General features: G+C 41.9%; 2 protein-coding genes and 1 pseudogene across 3 annotated transcripts; all 3 read right to left on the reverse strand.

The window, feature by feature from the left end:
- Positions 1-1,288: 1,288 nt before the first annotated feature.
- On the reverse strand, positions 1,289-5,024 carry LOC119887358 (annotated as a pseudogene).
- Positions 5,025-6,582: 1,558 nt separating this feature from the next.
- Positions 6,583-14,272, reverse strand: LOC119887359. 2 transcript variants are annotated; one of them, XM_038698176.1, is made up of 8 exons: positions 13,733-14,272; positions 12,544-12,761; positions 10,327-12,077; positions 9,760-9,893; positions 8,510-8,675; positions 8,057-8,350; positions 7,032-7,925; positions 6,583-6,803 (listed from the first exon to the last, which is right to left on the reverse strand). In XM_038698176.1, exons 3-7 carry the CDS (start codon positions 10,515-10,517, stop codon positions 7,034-7,036), a joined length of 1,677 nt encoding a protein of 558 aa, XP_038554104.1. In that variant the 5' UTR covers positions 10,518-12,077; positions 12,544-12,761; positions 13,733-14,272; the 3' UTR covers positions 6,583-6,803; positions 7,032-7,033. The 2 variants fall into 2 exon arrangements, with proteins under 2 accessions (XP_038554104.1, XP_038554105.1); XM_038698177.1 differs by having other exon boundaries at positions 6,583-7,925; positions 10,327-10,456; positions 11,000-12,077; positions 13,733-14,271.
- A 424-nt stretch (positions 14,273-14,696) lies between these two features.
- LOC119887357 (pollen-specific leucine-rich repeat extensin-like protein 4) lies at positions 14,697-16,252 on the reverse strand (the record flags this gene model as incomplete). Its single annotated transcript, XM_038698174.1, has 3 exons — positions 14,697-15,068; positions 15,666-15,880; positions 16,082-16,252. Coding segments are annotated over 3 exons (758 nt in total), but the record flags the coding sequence as incomplete, so codon positions are not given.
- Positions 16,253-17,419: the final 1,167 nt, after the last annotated feature.

The following is a 17,419-nucleotide window of genomic DNA, read 5'->3' on the forward strand; positions in this document are numbered from 1 at the left end:
TCAGCATTCGGCGTTACTGAGGACAAGTATTAATACACGCAAATTTTACTCAGCGTTACTGAGGACAAGTATTACTACACCATCAGCACTCGGCGTTACTGAGGATAAGTATTACTACACACCATCAGCACTCGGCGTTACTGAGGACAAGTATTACTACACCATCAGCACTCGGCGTTACTGAGGACAAGTATTACTACACACCATCAGCACTCGGCGTTACTGAGGACAAGTATTACTACACACCATCAGCACTCGGCGTTACTGAGGACAAGTAATACGCACCATCAGCACTCGGCGTTACTGAGGACAAGTATTAATACACGCAAACTTTACTCAGCGTTACTGAGGACAAGTATTAATACGCACCATCAGCACTCGGCGTTACTGAGGACAAGTATTAATACACCATCTGTACTCAGCGTTACTGAGGACAAGTATTAATACGCGCCATCAGCACTCGGCGTTACTGAGGACCAGTATTAATACACGCAAATTTTACTCAGCGTTACTGAGGACAAGTATTACTACACACCATCAGCACTCGGCGTTACTGAGGACAAGTATTACTACGCACCATCAGCACTCGGCGTTACTGAGGACAAGTATTACTACGCACCATCAGCACTCGGCGTTACTGAGGACAAGTATTAATACACGCAAACTTTACTCAGCGTTACTGAGGACAAGTATTAATACGCGCCATCAGCACTCGGCGTTACTGAGGACAAGTATTAATACACACCATCAGCACTCAGCGTTACTGAGGACAAGTATTACTACACACCATCAGCACTCGGCGTTACTGAGGACAAGTATTAATACGCACCATCAGCACTCGGCGTTACTGAGGACAAGTATTAATACACGCAAACTTTACTCAGCGTTACTGAGGACAAGTATTACTACACACCATTTGTAATCAGCATTGCTGAGTAGTATTAATACGCACCATCATCACTCGGCGTTACTGAGGACCGTTGTGAAAAAACGCCTGCGCGGCCGAACACATCACTTTTATGCCAACGTGCCTCCAATTAGGTTAAGACCAAGTCAGCTAACCAACATCTGATCCAGCGTCTTAGTTTAACTCCAGTGTAGCGGGCGGAGTTTGTTCCCCTCAGTTCACTCTAGGCTGAACCCCACTCGTTGTCCAGGCCTCTGGTCTTTATTGAAAGCGCTCTGAGGTAACGGCTGTTATATAAATAAAATGTAACTTTAATGCACCAAAAATATAGATCCAAAAATAAATGTTTCTGCAGCCTTAATAAGATCATCAAGACTCAAATACAGAAAACAACTTTTAATTTGAAATTACAAACAGGCTTCCTGTTCAGGTATTTACAGCTGCAAAAACATAACATCTTTATAAAAAACAACAAACAGTCCTCTTTTTTTCTGCGTCCGTGCAGTCCATTGTTATTAGACTCCCAGAATGCTTTGCGTTCAGACAGGTGTCACGTGGGTAGAGTCCATTTCCTGTTCACCTGCTATATGGCATCCTTACTGACACGTCGCTGTCCTTCTGTTTCTTCTTCGCACTTTCGACCTGCAGGACATGACAGCTCGTTACTCATTGTACAACTCTGACGATCGATAAAGTTTCTTATCGTTCATTTAATCTGCCAACAACAACGACATCGATACTTAAAGGTCAGCTGTGATTGGCTGACAACCCGGTTCATAGGATCGTGTACCGGGGTGCTCAGAGACCGGCGTGTTGGTCGCTGCATGACGAGGGAACGCTGAACTCAAAGTTAACTCACCTCTGTCGTAGGCTCCGTCCCCTCCTCTTCAGGCTCCGTGGCTGCACCGCCAGGCCCCGCCTCCTCCAGTTTTGCCCTCTTCTCTTTCTTCACGTCCTCTGCAGACGGCGTGCCGGGCGTCACAGCTTCGCCGTCGCTCTCTGCCGCCTCCCGCTTCCTCTGCAGAGCACAAAGGTCAAATACTCGTCAGCCAACACAAAGTCAGAAAAAAACGCCATCAGAAAAGGTGGTCGCTGTGACAAAGTGCTCTCACAGCGGCGTTCTGCCCGCCCCCTCATGAAGGTGAGCCCCCTCAGGTGTGGGAGGGCCCACCTCTGACTAGAGCACCAATTTAAACATTAGGTGTAAATTAAACAGTCAGCAGCCCTGAAGGTTCACAGATTCAGCCAATCAGGAGCCTCTGTGGATATTTATGTCAGCTTTATTTTCACATCGAGCCCGTCTGAAGCTCCTGGGGAAGAAACGCTTCTGATTGGTCGTCTGACCAGGTGAGTTTACCTTTGCTGAAGCAATCACTCACATGACTCCTCCGTCACCTTGGAGACCCTTTCAATGAAAAGAAACAAGATTTTAAATTGGTACACACCATCAGCACTCGGCGTTACTGAGGACAAGTATTAATACGCACCATCAGCATTCGGCGTTACTGAGGACAAGTATTAATACTCGGCGTTACTGAGGACAAGTATTAATACGCACCATCAGCACTCTGCGTTACTGAGGACAAATATTAATACAAAGCATCTGTACTCAGCGTTATTAAGAAAAATGTATTCGTACACACCATCAGTACTCTGCGTTACTGAGGACAAGTATTAATACGCACCATCTGCAGTCGGCGTTTATATCATTATTTTATAGTGTAAAGTTAGGATCACAGTGTTAAAACTCTACAGCTCTGAGTGTATGCGCTCCTTTCTGTATCTAACTGCCCAGGCACGTGTGTGTGTGAGCAAGTTCGTGTGCTTTGGGAGAAAAGGGAGGGAGCATCAAAAATACCTTGCAAAGGAAAATAGAAGCAGATTTTGTATTACAAAACATACATCAATATAGTCCATCACAGTAAGAATGTCCTGTTTCTAGCACAGAGCACAAAAAACACCAGTTTATTCCACAAAAGTCAGGTTATGGAAGAAATGGCATGATCAAGCAGAGTGCATGCAGAGGACACAGAGAGGAGGAGCAGGCAGTCAGGGACTTTCCAAGACTCAGGTGCAGTAGGAAAGAGCCAAGAGATGATGTGAATCCAAGAAACAGAGCTATAAAAGGAGGTCCAAAAGGAGGTGAAAGTCAGTCGTTACATGTATTAGTACGCACCATCAGCACTCTGCGTTACTGAGGACAAGTATTAATACGCACCATCAGCACTCGGCATTACTGAGGACAAATATTACTACGCACCATCTGTACTCAGCGTTATTAAGAAAAATTATTAGTACGCACCATCAGCACTCGGCGTTACTGACGACAAGTATTAATACACGCAATCTTTACTCGGCGTTACTAAGGACAAGTATTAATACACGCCATCTGTACTCAGCGTTACTGAGGACCTTTGTGAAAAAACGCCTGCGCGGCCGAACACATCACTTTTATGCCAACGCGCCTCCAATTTGGTTAAGACTAAGTCAGCTAACCAACATCTGATCCAGCATCCTAGTTTAACACCAGTGTAGCGGGCGGAGTTTGTTCCCCTCAGTTCACGCTCTGGATCTGAGGTCAACAGGAAGTGATGCCGACCTTCTCTCCCATGACTCCAGACCGGACTCGCCTCAGTTCCTGCATCTGACCTCCGACCCCAGGACCAGACCCAGGTGAACACACAGAGTCCGGATGCAAAGTTCCCACCTCACAGCTCACCCAGAAGATGCCTGCAACACAGAATCACGTGACCTCTGACATCACCGTGACGTCACTGATGAACCTAATCAATAGTCGTTCGATACGTGACTGCCGATCAGTGATCTTACCCAGCCTCCTCTCGGGGTCGTATTCGATCAGTTTGCTCTCGTAGATCGTTCGGACTCTCAGCTGACGTTTCACGGCGGCGATAAGCAGCAGTCGCTGGAACAGAGCGTCAGTGTCTGCAGGGCCTGCAGAGCTTAGAGGGTTACATGACAGCCAGCCAATCAGAGCAGAACAATCAAGAAAATATCCAATCAGGAAGTGGTCAGACTTACCCGAGCCAGTGCGTGTTCGCTCTGTATCGCATTGTGCAGCCGAACGATTCCCACATACTCTTTACCTGCAACAAACACAGAGTAGTGAGGGGGCTGCTGGGCTTCAGTGTGCTCACATACCACATGGAGACGTTTCTTAGTCTACAGAAACAGGAAGTGGTCACTGTACCGGCACTTTGCTGGGACTTGACCAATCGCGTGGCTCGATCCAAGCAGACTATCAGAAACCCGGTGACCTTTGGGTTGAGCGTCCCAGTACCCATAGGATCCTCCTGATCCACGCCACAACCTCGTGAGACGACAGGTTCGCCGGTTTGTCCAGGTTGATGAACCCCGTCCTGACAGGAAGCAGAATAAACATCTATTCAAGCATTATTAGCTTAGCATTAGCTGAAGGTTACCAGACAGTGCTGTTTGCATGTTAGCTTAGCATCACTCGGTTACCTGACATAGTCATGGATGTTCCTCTTCAGAGGGTTGCTACCAAGCGGCAGAGGTGTGTAATGAGCTGTCCGGATGTTCAGTTTATCAAAATTCTGCAGGAAACAAAATGAAAGTTATCAGATTTCACTTTCTGTATGAAGACAGGAAAACACATAGCCAGGCTCTTATTTTGGTAGCGCCGTCAGTTTCGTGCTCTGAAACTGATGCGTCCCGTGTTTGATATTTTATCTGCTTGTTGTTCCAAAGTGATAAATTTTTCGTATTTTAAACTAATCTGCTATAAGTCTCAGCACCATGTGATCAGTACAGGAAGTCGTCTTGGTGGCACTCGCGTCGAGTCATGCTCTGTGCAGTTTCGGTCATCGCCAGGCAGAACGCCGAGACGACGTCGGCACCGCGGTGGAGAGGCCCCCAGAACGGGGGCAGAGGCGGAGACCGCGACAAGATGGCCGCTCAGAGAATGAATAAACTGGTTCATCACTTCACACGCTAAAGACTAAACTTCAGGTTTTGATGTTTGTCCCCTTCAGGGAGCCGTAGTCTCACCTTCAGTAAGTAGTAGTAGTTCATTGCGACGTGTCCAGCGAGGCGGCTCTGGCCTCTGGTTTGATGAAGAAGTCTCCGCTTATGGCAAGCCATTAGTGCCAAAAAACGTCACTCTTGTAGCACGTTTTGCTAACAAAACGGCGTTTAAAACGGCGTTTTGTGTATAAAAACGCCGCGAAAAACGCCGTTTTCTTTTGGCACGCCGTAAAAAGCGGCGTTTAGTTAACAAAACGCCGTTTTAAACGCCGTTTTGTTAACTAAACAAACGGCGTAAAAAACGGCGTTTTGTAAAATGATAATGAGCTCCGCCCTGTGGATTTTACAGCCACTAAATTTGAACTGTTGTCACCCAATCAGTACAGAAGAAGAACAGACCACACTAATTCAGCACTGATCTACTTTACTGTGATCGTAGCCACTCAAAGGCATAAAGTAACCACAGACAAGCATGAAAAACTCAACACAAAAGTCCCAGACTGATCAAGTAAATTGACTACATTTACTAAAAATATTTAGCTACTCTAGGTTATAGCTTGTAACATCTAGTGATTGATGATTTTAGATCAAATTTGACATAAATAATTAATTTGCATTTTATTTATCATCACTGTCAGATTAAAGTATCTCCTAAAATAGAACATACAAACACAAAGAAAGTAAGAAATCACCATAAGTGGAACAACTATCTTTACATGGTCATCAGTGAACAGTTTAAGCCTCATTTGTCTTTTTATGAGCCCTTCAGTCGGTGTAGTATTGATAGCGAGCCTACCCTTGTTTCTACAAAGCTTTGTTTTACCATGTCATCCTAAATCCAGGCCAAAGGCAACCTGACACAAACGTGTGTTTCAGTCGGTTCAGGGAAAACTTGTCATTTATTCCCTGGCTTTTATTTATTTATCCAAAGCTATCCTTCCGGACTCCTGCGATAATATTTATGTTACCCCAAAACACTACACTATACAAGTTGCTACAAAAACTTATCTTATTCCATATTTATATTTCCACATTTATTTATGTTGACTGTATGTTTGTCTACATGTAGCACCTTATCACCACAGCAAATTCCTCGTATGTGTAAAACACTACTTGACAATAAAGCTCCTTCTGATCCTGAAAAGGCATCTGCAGGCTATTAAGATACTTGGTTTTTAAAAAACGCTGAATTGCTTTCCTCCGAAATGGACATATTTGAGAAAGGTTACCTGAAGTCTTTGTGAAAGCATACCTTCTGATGATACCTAAGCTAAATAATAAGATGCATGTTTTGAAATCATGTTAATCATCAATAAGCTATCTTTACATTGTGAATAATGTTGGCTGATAATGACAAAATGAAATCGGTTTAATCAGTAAAGGTTGAAATTTATTTTACTGTGTAAACCACACAACATTCAAAATTATTATTATGAACAACCAGGATAAAGAATCTGTCAGACTATTTGTGAGAGACAATTGATTGGAGTCTTGACTACTACCAGATATTTGACTTAATACTTTGAACAATTAGGAATTATGTTAAAACCATTAAAACCAGTAAAAGGTATTTAAAAAATAATGCAAAAATATAATTACGCTCATTTTAATGAACAACTGTAACTAATATAGCCTAAGTACATCAGTGTGTGTGTGTGTGCGCGTCTGCGTGAGGCTCCAGCTGGTGACGGGCATCACTCGTGGTCCAGTCCATCGTAGGGTGAGTGGAAGTTCTTGGGCAAAACCTTCAGTTCTTGGGGCTGTTTGAACTTCAGCTCTTTAACTGGCTGGCTGGATGCGCACAGTGGGGCTGCTGTGGTGATACTCTTCTTTTAAGAGATGGGGACAGATAGGCTTCCCAGTCATCTGAGTGGTGCCATCCACGTTGTATCTAGTGGATGGAAGAATTTAAAAGGGAAAATAGGGACAGAATTTTAATAGATTACAAAGTACGTCTTTCACAGTGGTGGAAAAAGTTGTCAAAAGTACAAAAGCCCTACATGGGCATCCCTGCCTCCAACCCAATACATTTCTTTTTCACTACTGCCTTTTTGGGGATTCCTGAGCAAGTTCAATGACTCACATGAAAGAAAGTTCAGTTAAGATCAAATATGAACACCTTCATCTGTGAAGTCCCTGTGATCCCAACGCTGAATCCAAAAAGGATACAAGATCACGGATAATCTGTATGCCATGATTTCCTCTGGGGCCACTGAGTGGGTCGAACCGTGCTTGCACTTCCTCCATTACAGGACCTTCCAACATGTACTGGATGTCAGGCACAGTAATCCGTCTTTCTGGCCAGTCTAGCAGCAACTCCAGCTCTTCTGTCCTAGGAATTCCAGCAGCAGCTTCTTGACCACCACCAGCTGCAGCAGCAGCAGCTTCTTGACCACCACCAGCTGCAGCAGCAGCAGCTTCTTGACCACCACCACCAGCAGCAGCTTCTTGACCACCACCACCAGCAGCACTGGCCACAAAGATGTCCTGCATGGCAGTTGATGGTCGGCCCTGTTGCTCAAGGCAGCCTCTAACAAAAATCTGTAGTGGGCTCATGTGTCTCTCTGTTCTCAAACCATGGTTATTCCATTGATTTGTAAAGTCGTTTAAGTCCCGGTTGATCCTTGGCAGATAGACATAATGGAGAGCCCAGAGGTCCCTCTCACTGTCAACATTAATGATGCCCTCGCTCTCCAGATGGTGGAATAAGTCATAATAGACATTCGTCAGTCCACGCCAGAGATCACCCCAGAGCCTCTCAATTCTCTGATTGTGGGTACTCCGGCCTCGGAGAGCACTGCCACGGTCAAAGCCTCTGTAGATGTTCATCATCAGCCAGACTGCGCTGTTCTCACCTCCTCTGTCCGTCCTGACCCTGGAGGGTATGCCATAGTGGATCACAGCACTGATGAAGCTGTCCAACACAGTGCTGCTGCGGTTGTTGTTGGAGGCACGCAGGAAGACCACAAGGCGACTAAACCCATCTATAGCCCCATGAATAACTATCCGCCACCTAAAACCAGATTAAAAAAATTATTATTAAGGTGGCTATTGATATAGCAAAAATGGCAAACACGTTCAGCTGATGTAACATTCCTTTTCTTTGTCAAAATAAATGCTGAATAAATCTGTTGCTGTAGTTACCTTATCAGCTTGTGGTTTCCATCAATGTGCCACAATGAGTTTGGACCTGCCACCTGATAAGACCGTCGCTCTGGTCTCTGCAGAACTGCTCGAAGCGCAGCAGCTCCAGGATTTAATCGAATCATGCTTGCTCGCACTCTCCTTCTCTGCACACGGAGTCCACTTGCATGCAGCGATGCCCTCACAGCCTCAGGACCAACTAGGTCATTGCCAGCCACAATGTCTTGCACATGTTCATCTAGGGCAGAATCGGTCAAGTCTGCATACAATGAAGCGCGAGTGCAGTGTAACTGTCTAAAAGGTAGAGAAATGTAATCCAGCACAATCATAAGTTACTCTTAATGTCCATCATGACCAAACAATATGCACACACATTACATATAAAAGTGTGTGTTTTTACGGGTCAAATCTTACGTGACTATATCACATCACACGGAAATCCTAGTCTCTTACCTCAAACGTCGTCTAACTGTACGCACAGACACATGCAGAATATCTGCCATCTGGGGTGCAGTGAAGCCACATGACCTTAAGAATGACAGCTGTTCCCGAGTGACACAGTAATGTGGTCGACCTCTACCTCCACTCAAAACCAGCGGTGCCTGGTAGCCAAAACTACCTGAAATGACATCAGAATCAGATTTATTGGCCAAGTATGTTAACACACATAATTTTCTTCCAGCCATTACTGACTCAAGCACTACAGACATTATACAGAAGGTGTACATATTATATACAGAAAATATACAACATATAATCAATACAGTTGTGTCTGGTAGTGTAAACCATAATGTGGATTGCAAACAAATTGTGACGTGTGAGTATTTATACAATTCAGTATTTGACATGAAGCTGGGTTTAAAAGCTATCTGACGAAACATCAGTAGCTATGGCACGTGCTTAAATTTAACACATGGACTGTGGGGTAGTGCCATGCTTGCAAATATCTGTGCATTTATGCTAAGGTCTTAAGCTTCGAGTCTGGTCCTTTTTAATAAAACACACTTAAAAATAAATTTAAAAGTGCGGTGAAAAAGTATTTGCCCCCTTCTTGATTTCTTCCTTTTTTGCATATTTGTCACATTTACAGTAAATATTTGGATCATCCAAACTGTAATATTTGGTGTAAACTGTAAATAATTGTAAATGTTGTGTTCTGGAGCCTACAACAGGAATATTGTTATGTTATATTAATGAATACTTAGACGCAGAAACTATCAAATCTCGTCACCCAAAAACCTGCGCCTCAAATTTGCTTAACTTCACAATAAATACAATTTTTAAAATGGTATAATATAGTTCAATAACTTTTAGAAATATTTTTATTAAATTACCTTTCTGAGGTATTTCTATAACTTTTGCATAACCTTAATAGGAGAAAGAAACTTTCCATTTCTATAACAAGGCATTATAGGCTATAGCCAAAATAATAACAAGTTGAGGCCACCTAACATCAACTTATACAGCACAGAATATTGATGAAACCTCAACATCAAAAGCGCAGTATGTAAAATAAACTTTTACTGCAAAGCTGCCACACACACTCGATATTGCAAATATTTCCACAAGGATAGATTCTTTGGAAGTTTAAGAATGCTAACACTAAAAACTACATATCCGGTTCAAGTCATAGTCATTATGATTGCAGTACTAGAAACAGAATAATAATAAAATTTACAAAAGACAACACACTGTGAGCTCACCCTGTTGCCCGGGCTGAGAAGACATTCTGACCTCCTGAATTAATTCAGCCAAGTCGCTGAGAAGTTGGTCTGCAGCTGTGACATTGATCAGTCTTCCCCTTGCCCACTGGAGGCTTCTGTGCATTGTCTCTAGCCTGAGAAAATAAGAAAGCGTAATGGTTACCCATTTATTGGTATCAGAATGAGCTTTATTGCCAAGTAGTATTTTACATACACAAGGAATTTGCTATAGTGATTATGTTGTAGACAAACATACAGTTGACATACATAAACACACACAATACCATCTTAAACCCTTTCTCCTGTAATAATTTAACAGTATATAAGCAGAGCTGAAGTCCACAAACATGATCCTAGTGTCGGTTCCTGGTCCTGTGATGGAATTGAGGTGGGAGCCAGAGATATAGGCCATATTGGCATAACCAGGCACCATGCAATTCCTATGCAGACTGTTTTACTGTATACTGTAATATAGCATAACGATCAGCAGTGTGTGCAGGCCTTTTACTTAATAGTTTTAGAGTGCATCATCCTTTGACATTTTCGAGCATGCCTATCACAACATACCTCGTCAATGTTAAGAGTTGCACACCAGATCCAACATCGTCCATCAACAGACGCCGTGTACAGTCTTGAAGAATGTGCCTGCACCGCAAGATGAAGGTCCTCCGAGCCATAACTTCTTTCAGATGTCTGTCTGAATTGAGTTTAGAAGGACAACTGAGAGTTCTTCTGTGTCTTTGGTACCACCCACCCATCAACTTGGCTTTGACCAAATGCAAAAATATCACGAGGTTTACAATTACTTTACAGAGTTCCCGTTTCCCTCTTGTACACAGAATCTGAGATTCTCAAAATACACACGAAAATACTACAAATACACAAAATAAAAGTTTCCACTAAAAGCTATGAAGGGTAATTAATATTTTTCATTAATTCAAGAGTCTGCCTGCACAACTAAATGTTGTTTAACTTAACACTGTTTTTTGACATAACATGATAAATCCCATTTAGTTGTAACATTAACGCAATGCTGGTATGAGCGAGGGGGTCTCACGAGGTCTCATTCCAGGCTACAAGCCGATGCTCAAACTAATGTTAACTTACAGCAATGGCGGCGGCATGAACGTTCCCTCATCTGCTAACTGAGCAGTAACAATTACGAGTCGCAAATAAGTACTTACAGAACTTTATTTTTACCACGTTAAACATTGTTCTGGCCAAGTATACATCAACTTACCTGGGAAATGCAAATTCACTTTAGACAGATGAGTTTTCGTATACAAGTAACTTTTTGCTAGTAGTTCTGAAAACACTTCTTGCTTTGACCGGCTTTCTGTCGAGGCCTGCCTCCGAATCTGCCTGATTGGCTAACTCTAACCCCAACTTTAGGCAAGGAATAACCAATCAGAGGCAGTTGTTGAAACTCGATTAATAAAAACGAAAACTCTATAGCATAATTTAAAATTTATATTATAATTAATTTCATGAAAAGGCACAACAAAACCCACAAACAGTTGGATCTGGATTAAAGTTGCCCAATTTGTCAATTACAACCTAGGGCACTTCATAACTGGTCATGGTAATAATGTTACACTGGTAGCCACTAAAAGTAACTTGATAAGTGCAAAACCTGTCGGTTAATGAGGACAGAACGAGGGAGTATATGGGAACAGGCCATTAAAGCATTGGTTCAGTTTAATTTGAAACAAACAATTGAATTGCTTCTTAAAAGAAATAAAGCACTATAATACTAGTGTGTGTGTGTGTGTGTGTATATATATATATATATATATATATAGTTATCCACACTTTTACTCAACTACAATAAATAGGTTACACTTTGTGTGATATAATTTTACATAATATTGTATTTATATTAAGTTAGCATTTTCATACAAATTTTGTACCAATACATGACAATTACAATTTACTTCTTTTTTTAAAACTAAACTAATGTGAGGTTTGTGAACAGAAAATATGAACAGAAAAAAACAAAACAACTATGAACAAATGAACAAATCCTGAGAACTTCACTCCAAAAGTGAAAAGACAAATAGACACCATTTAGGCCAACCCAAACTGCTGTGCAGAGCCTATCCCAAGCTCCATGTTAGTTTTGAATATACTGTAGGTTTGACCCACGGGTAGATGTAGCACCAACGCGCAGGTGTTGGCCTGGGGAAACTTGGCATGTCCATCTTCAGGGTGTAAAAATGCCAGCTCAGGCTGCACTGAAAAGCCCATTGCTGGGATTCTGCGGAGACCTGTTCCAAAAATTAGGACCTGCTCCAGTGTGATTGGTCCAGCAAGTCCACCTGTATATAGATATAAAAATAAATTATGTTGCAAGAGGATTCATGAAGGAGCCAGCCACAGCCAGTAGTAGATTGTAAGATAAATGTAGAGACTATTCTTAAAAGCAAAAACAAAGTACCAAGAGGCTGAGGTAGGGCCTTGTGGTGCCGTTTGTCGGACTCGCTGCATAATTCGCAGATTTCAAAAAAAATATTCTAGGTTTTTGATGAAAATATGCAACTTAAAATGTGAAAACCGTATAGTGAGAAATCAATCAAAACTATAGAGAACACCGCGTTCATCAAAAAAAACAAAAAACAGCAGCGTCCCATTCACTCACCTGTTATCTGCTCACTGGCATTAAACAGGTGTGTAAATTAACTATACAGAAACCATCCACGTGACTTACCAAAAACATGACAACACAAATAAACCTATACACACACACACACACACACACACAATTATAAGCACAGGGACCCATACCTTCCACCTCCAGGAGCCAGTCTTTCCAGAATACAATGGTCCTGGCTTCCAACCGCCTCCTATTTGATGATGGGAGGGATCGGCATCTGGCCTGGAACACCCCCACAATGTCGCTGGCCTTTAGGGTTGTTGTGTCCTGGAGGAAGACTTTTTCAAAGTCTTGTGGATGTGAGGTGACTTCATCCAGGACACCAAGTGAAGTTAGTCCTTCTTTGAATCTGATGCAAAAAAATAATAATTTAATTCTGTTCTTTTACAATGTTACCCAAGATTGTAGAAATTGTAAAACACCATTACCTCATGTTCTATTATTGCTGGGTCTCTGTAAATATTACTAAGAGTATGGTCTAGACCTTGTCTATATGAAAACTGCAATGAGATAAACTTATGAATTGGCACTACTGTGTGTGTATATAAAAATTTAATTGTATCGTTTTCTGCCTGCAAGTCTGTACACGTGTGTGCGTAAAAAACAAAAATCAATAAAAAAATTGTCTTGACCAACCTCTGGAGAGACACCATCAGGGTGACACACAATAGCAATGCCCTTTCATACATTAGCAGACCCCAACTACCATTTCCTGCTGTCATCAGATTTGTGGTATTAATTTTTTTGCCTCTGCCCTGCCTCTTCACACCTTTAAAGATTCTCCAATACTCCCTCACCATGCACCTAGGGCAAGGGGTTTTCAAAGTCTTAGACTGCGGGCTTCCCCTCAGACAAAGTTTCGGAAACAGCGCTCCCCCCACCAAGTCTTTAGTTTAGTTTACTTTGTAAGCTTTGCTTAATTCCTGGATGCCTATCGGATCTTGATTAAATTAATTGATCCCATAGACACTTAATATTTGAGCCAAAATAGCATGACTTCTGACTACAGTGACTTAGTTTCTGACTCTGATGGGGGAACCAAAAACTACTGTATCTCCAAACTCACACATGTAGGCTATTCTATGTTCACTTGGTGATATGGTGGTTTCAGTTCCAGTCACCGAGCCTCCCCTGAAACCATTTACTTTAAATGGTGTACTTAATATTGTGATTAGTTAATTTAAAATAACTTGACTTCACGTGTCAATAGCAACTCAAGGAGAAATCCCACTACTGTAATTTGAACACCAAGGTTCTAGTAAAGTTGCTTTGCTGCAGTTGATGTCAATTAACATTTTCTGTTTGTAATATACAACTTACTGTTGGAGGGCTGCATAGATTCGGCCTTCACAGTGGAACTGGAGGACAGCTTCCATCAATTCCCCCCTGTGGTCCAACGAGCGGAGGTGCCGTAGGGCTCCCATCATTGCCAACTCTTCGGCCGCTTCATTGACAGCCTGCCTTGCATCCTGTAGCGCTACTGCACTGCTTATCTGAAATTATAAAAAGAAATAGAGAGTAGCCACTACCAAATACTTGAACATTTATTGGCCAGAGACAGGTGTGTAAAGTGTGTAATGACTTCCAAACTTGCCTTCTCCAGTTTTGCCCTAAGGCTGTGGTCTACCACCTCTTCAATGGTTGCTGGACTAGGTGGAAGACCACAGACTTGATTAAAAAGCCTCTTGGAAAAAAAGTGTGGCGACACCCCTCCATGGATGAGACAAACTGCCAACATTTGGCCCACAAGTCTATAAGTGTTGTTGTGAAGAGCTATAAAAGAAAGACAATTAAAATTGATCAAAGTAATGTTAAATAAAGCTGTGGAGTGTGGACATACATTAAATGAGTATGTTTCCTGACATTGTTGGAAAGAAAAAAAACAAACAAAAAACATACCAACACTGTCAAGGGCCAGGTACGGGCTTCAAGAGGCCCTTCAAATATTTGATGCTCCTGGAGTTGTTGCATTAGCAACCTACAAAATTCCCTTGTTGGCCCACCATCGTCGATGGCACCTTCTCCTTGACCATCCTCATCTATGAAAACGATGTCCAGCTTGGACTGTGGATTGAAGGCTGGTCGCCGGAAGGCTCTCTCGGCACATTCAAATTCTTCATTGCGAAGAACATTTATCTGATTGGCTGTGGGAGCCAGATGGTGAACCCTTGATTGTAGGGATCGAAGTGCCACAGCGATGTCAAAAGCTCTGTATTGATAGAGTACTTCAAAAATGTGTACTTACTCTTCAGTTCCCTCCTGGGGCTCGATGGTGCGGAGGATATTAGAAATGATTGTGAGCTGGAGATGGAGCAGGTGAAGAGGTGTGGATTGGTGGAGATGGAGCAGGAGAAGAGGTGTGGATTGGTGGAGATGGAGCAGGAGAAGAGGTGTGGATTGGTGGAGATGGAGCAGGAGAAGAGGTGTGGATTGGTGGAGATGGAGCAGGAGAAGAGGTGTGGATTGGTGGAGATGGAGCAGGTGAAGAGGTGTGGATTGGTGGAGATGGAGCAGGAGAAGAGGTGTGGATTGGTGGAGATGGAGCAGGAGAAGAGGTGTGGATTGGTGGAGATGGAGCAGGAGAAGTTGTCCCAACTGCAATTGGTGGTGCAGCTGGTGTTTGTTCCACTGGTATGGAGGGGTTTGACATAACATCCTAAAATGAAATGATGAACAACATTAATATGCATGTGAAGGCTCATACAGTTTCAGCCACAACTTTATATCTTTATAAGTAAAGGCAAGTAGCATCTGAAGCGAACTAATAGGACTAAAAGGGGTAATCCACTTAAATGGAGGTGAGGCAGGCAGTCTGAGAAATGAACCAAATATCCAACAAAAGCAATAATACAAACTGAGAAGGCCAGCAAGAACCAAAATACAGAATCCCCAACAGAAACAGAATCCCAAAGACAGAAAAATTGTTAGACAAGATCAGATAATCAACATTAACAGGAAAAAAAGCTAGATAAGAAACAAGAAGTCAAAATACTACAAAATACATAAGGGTGCAAAATTGAAGACAATTTAATTGGCCTGGGGAAATTGTTATATGTTGTCTTTAATTTTGCACCCTTATGTATGTGGTGTATGCTTAACACCATATAATCATGGACAAGGAACAAGAATGTGGAGACTGGGAGGTCTAAACAACAAAAACACAAGAGGAAGAACATAACAGGAATAAAAACACGAAAATACTACAAACCAGACCAAAACTACAACACTAGCGCTGTGTCACATATTTGCATACCTTGGGGCGTAGGTAGAGACAAGAGCGCCCTAGGGCATTCTGGGCATGTATGTCCCTTGGGCACTGCTCCTCCAACACTATTATGCTGCGCTGCCCATTGACTCGGCAAAGCTCAAAGTGTTCAGGCAACGCGGGGATGTTTTCTTGAAGGACTTGAACAAACTCCTGTTCGTCAAGGTCTAAAGGGACGACGACCCGACAGGGAGGAGTAGCATCTGCGTAAAAAAAGATATATTACTCAAAGTTTTAACAACGTAACAAAGTTCTTATTACTAATAACAAGCAAGACAAAATGTCATGAACCACTATGTAAAAGATGGTGAAACAAAAAACTGGTTATACAACAAATCTGTTTTTTGTTTTTTTAACAAAGATCTGTCCACGTAAATTAGCAAACTAATAAAAACAGAGATTACCCCTATGAGACCTGTAACAGGTCAATGTGCTGCTCCTCAGCACAGACACTCTGAAGGTTATTTGTCGTCTTGTGCTACATCTGCGTCTCCGGGCTGGTCCGCCACCCTCCTCTCGTCTGAATGTTTGGAATCTACAGAATAGTTGAAAATACACACGGAAAATATGATGAACTGTAACAACTCACAAACATTAACATTACTTATACTGCAGTCCTTCAAAGGTGTAGGTCTACTGTATTTCCGACTGAATTCTGGCAATGCAGTTAAAATACTAACATTTACTTTAATAAGCTTTGTCAACAGGTTCCTTGTAACTACATTAGGTTCCGCTAGACACAATGTTACGACTCTTTGCACAACCTCCACAATCTTGGGTTGAACAATCATAATAAAAGAAAAACTATTAAGTAAATTCTATGTTCTGCTCTCAGTACATTCTGAATTCTAAGTCTCTACTTTAATTGAAATGGCCTGTGCCAGAAGTAAAATCTGCACATTAATCTAGTCACATTGTATTCTGTCAATGACAGGTAAGGAGGTTTTACCTAATTTCATTGTCCTACTTGTGCTAATTTGTGCTTTGTCTCAAAGGTGCTTCACGTTGCCGCTTTTAATAATCTTGAAAATCTGAGATTATATGCCTATATGTTTTGTTAAATATATAGTTTGTAGCCTTCGGTACTTTTGCTGAATGGCCGCTTCTGTTAATCTTGTTCATTAAGAGGATAATCAAAAACTTGCACGATTTTTAAATGAGATGGCGTAACATAGTGGCTTATTGTCATGACAACAGAACCGCAGCAATGAAGTCACAGTTCAAGATAAATCAACTGTTTTTACCAGTCAGATTCATCACAAGTCAAAATATTCACCCGAAGTACGAACGTTAACCTAAACAAATAAATTAAATGATGAATATGAATTAACTGACATAGCACTCTAAGGTTATCTTTAATTCCACTGTTTGTGCCATTGACTATGTAAATAAAATAATGTATGGTAAAGGGACAAAAATATGACAAGTACGAAGAAGATGTAGGACATATTGGAAGTTGAAACAAAGTTTGTAAGACACTGTATCTTCCTCCAGAAGGAGGTCAATGAGACTGCAGCGCCGCCAGCTGGTGTAACCATTAAGTTACCTGTTGTTTTAGGCGCCTTTTGTGAAACACTTTCAATTCAAATGATAAAAGCCCCGGAAATAAGGCCTAACATTAATCATCCCCAAAAGATTTAACGTTGTAGGCTTGAATATCATTTTAGAAAATATGTCTTTTCAAATACTAAATGTCCAGACTTTTACTTTTCTTGTAAAGTAACAGCAAAAGCATTTTAGAA

Source organism: Micropterus salmoides, unplaced genomic scaffold, assembly GCF_014851395.1.
Source record: "Micropterus salmoides isolate LMB-PRFRI ecotype aquatic unplaced genomic scaffold, ASM1485139v1 Ms_hic_scaffold_4148, whole genome shotgun sequence".
Lineage (NCBI taxonomy): Eukaryota > Metazoa > Chordata > Actinopteri > Centrarchiformes > Centrarchidae > Micropterus > Micropterus salmoides.

What these genes read in the sequence shown, in the direction of transcription:
- LOC119887359 (XM_038698176.1), bottom strand. Translation starts at nt 10,517, where the DNA reads ATGGGTGGGTGGTACCAAAGACACAGAAGAACTCTCAGTTGTCCTTCT. An exon ending in CAACTCTTAACATTGACGAG is followed by an intron (nt 9,894 to 10,326) that starts GTATGTTGTGAT and finishes TTATTTTCTCAG; the next exon opens with GCTAGAGACAATGCACAGAA. An exon ending in GGAAACCACAAGCTGATAAG is followed by an intron (nt 7,926 to 8,056) that starts GTAACTACAGCA and finishes ATCTGGTTTTAG; the next exon opens with GTGGCGGATAGTTATTCATG.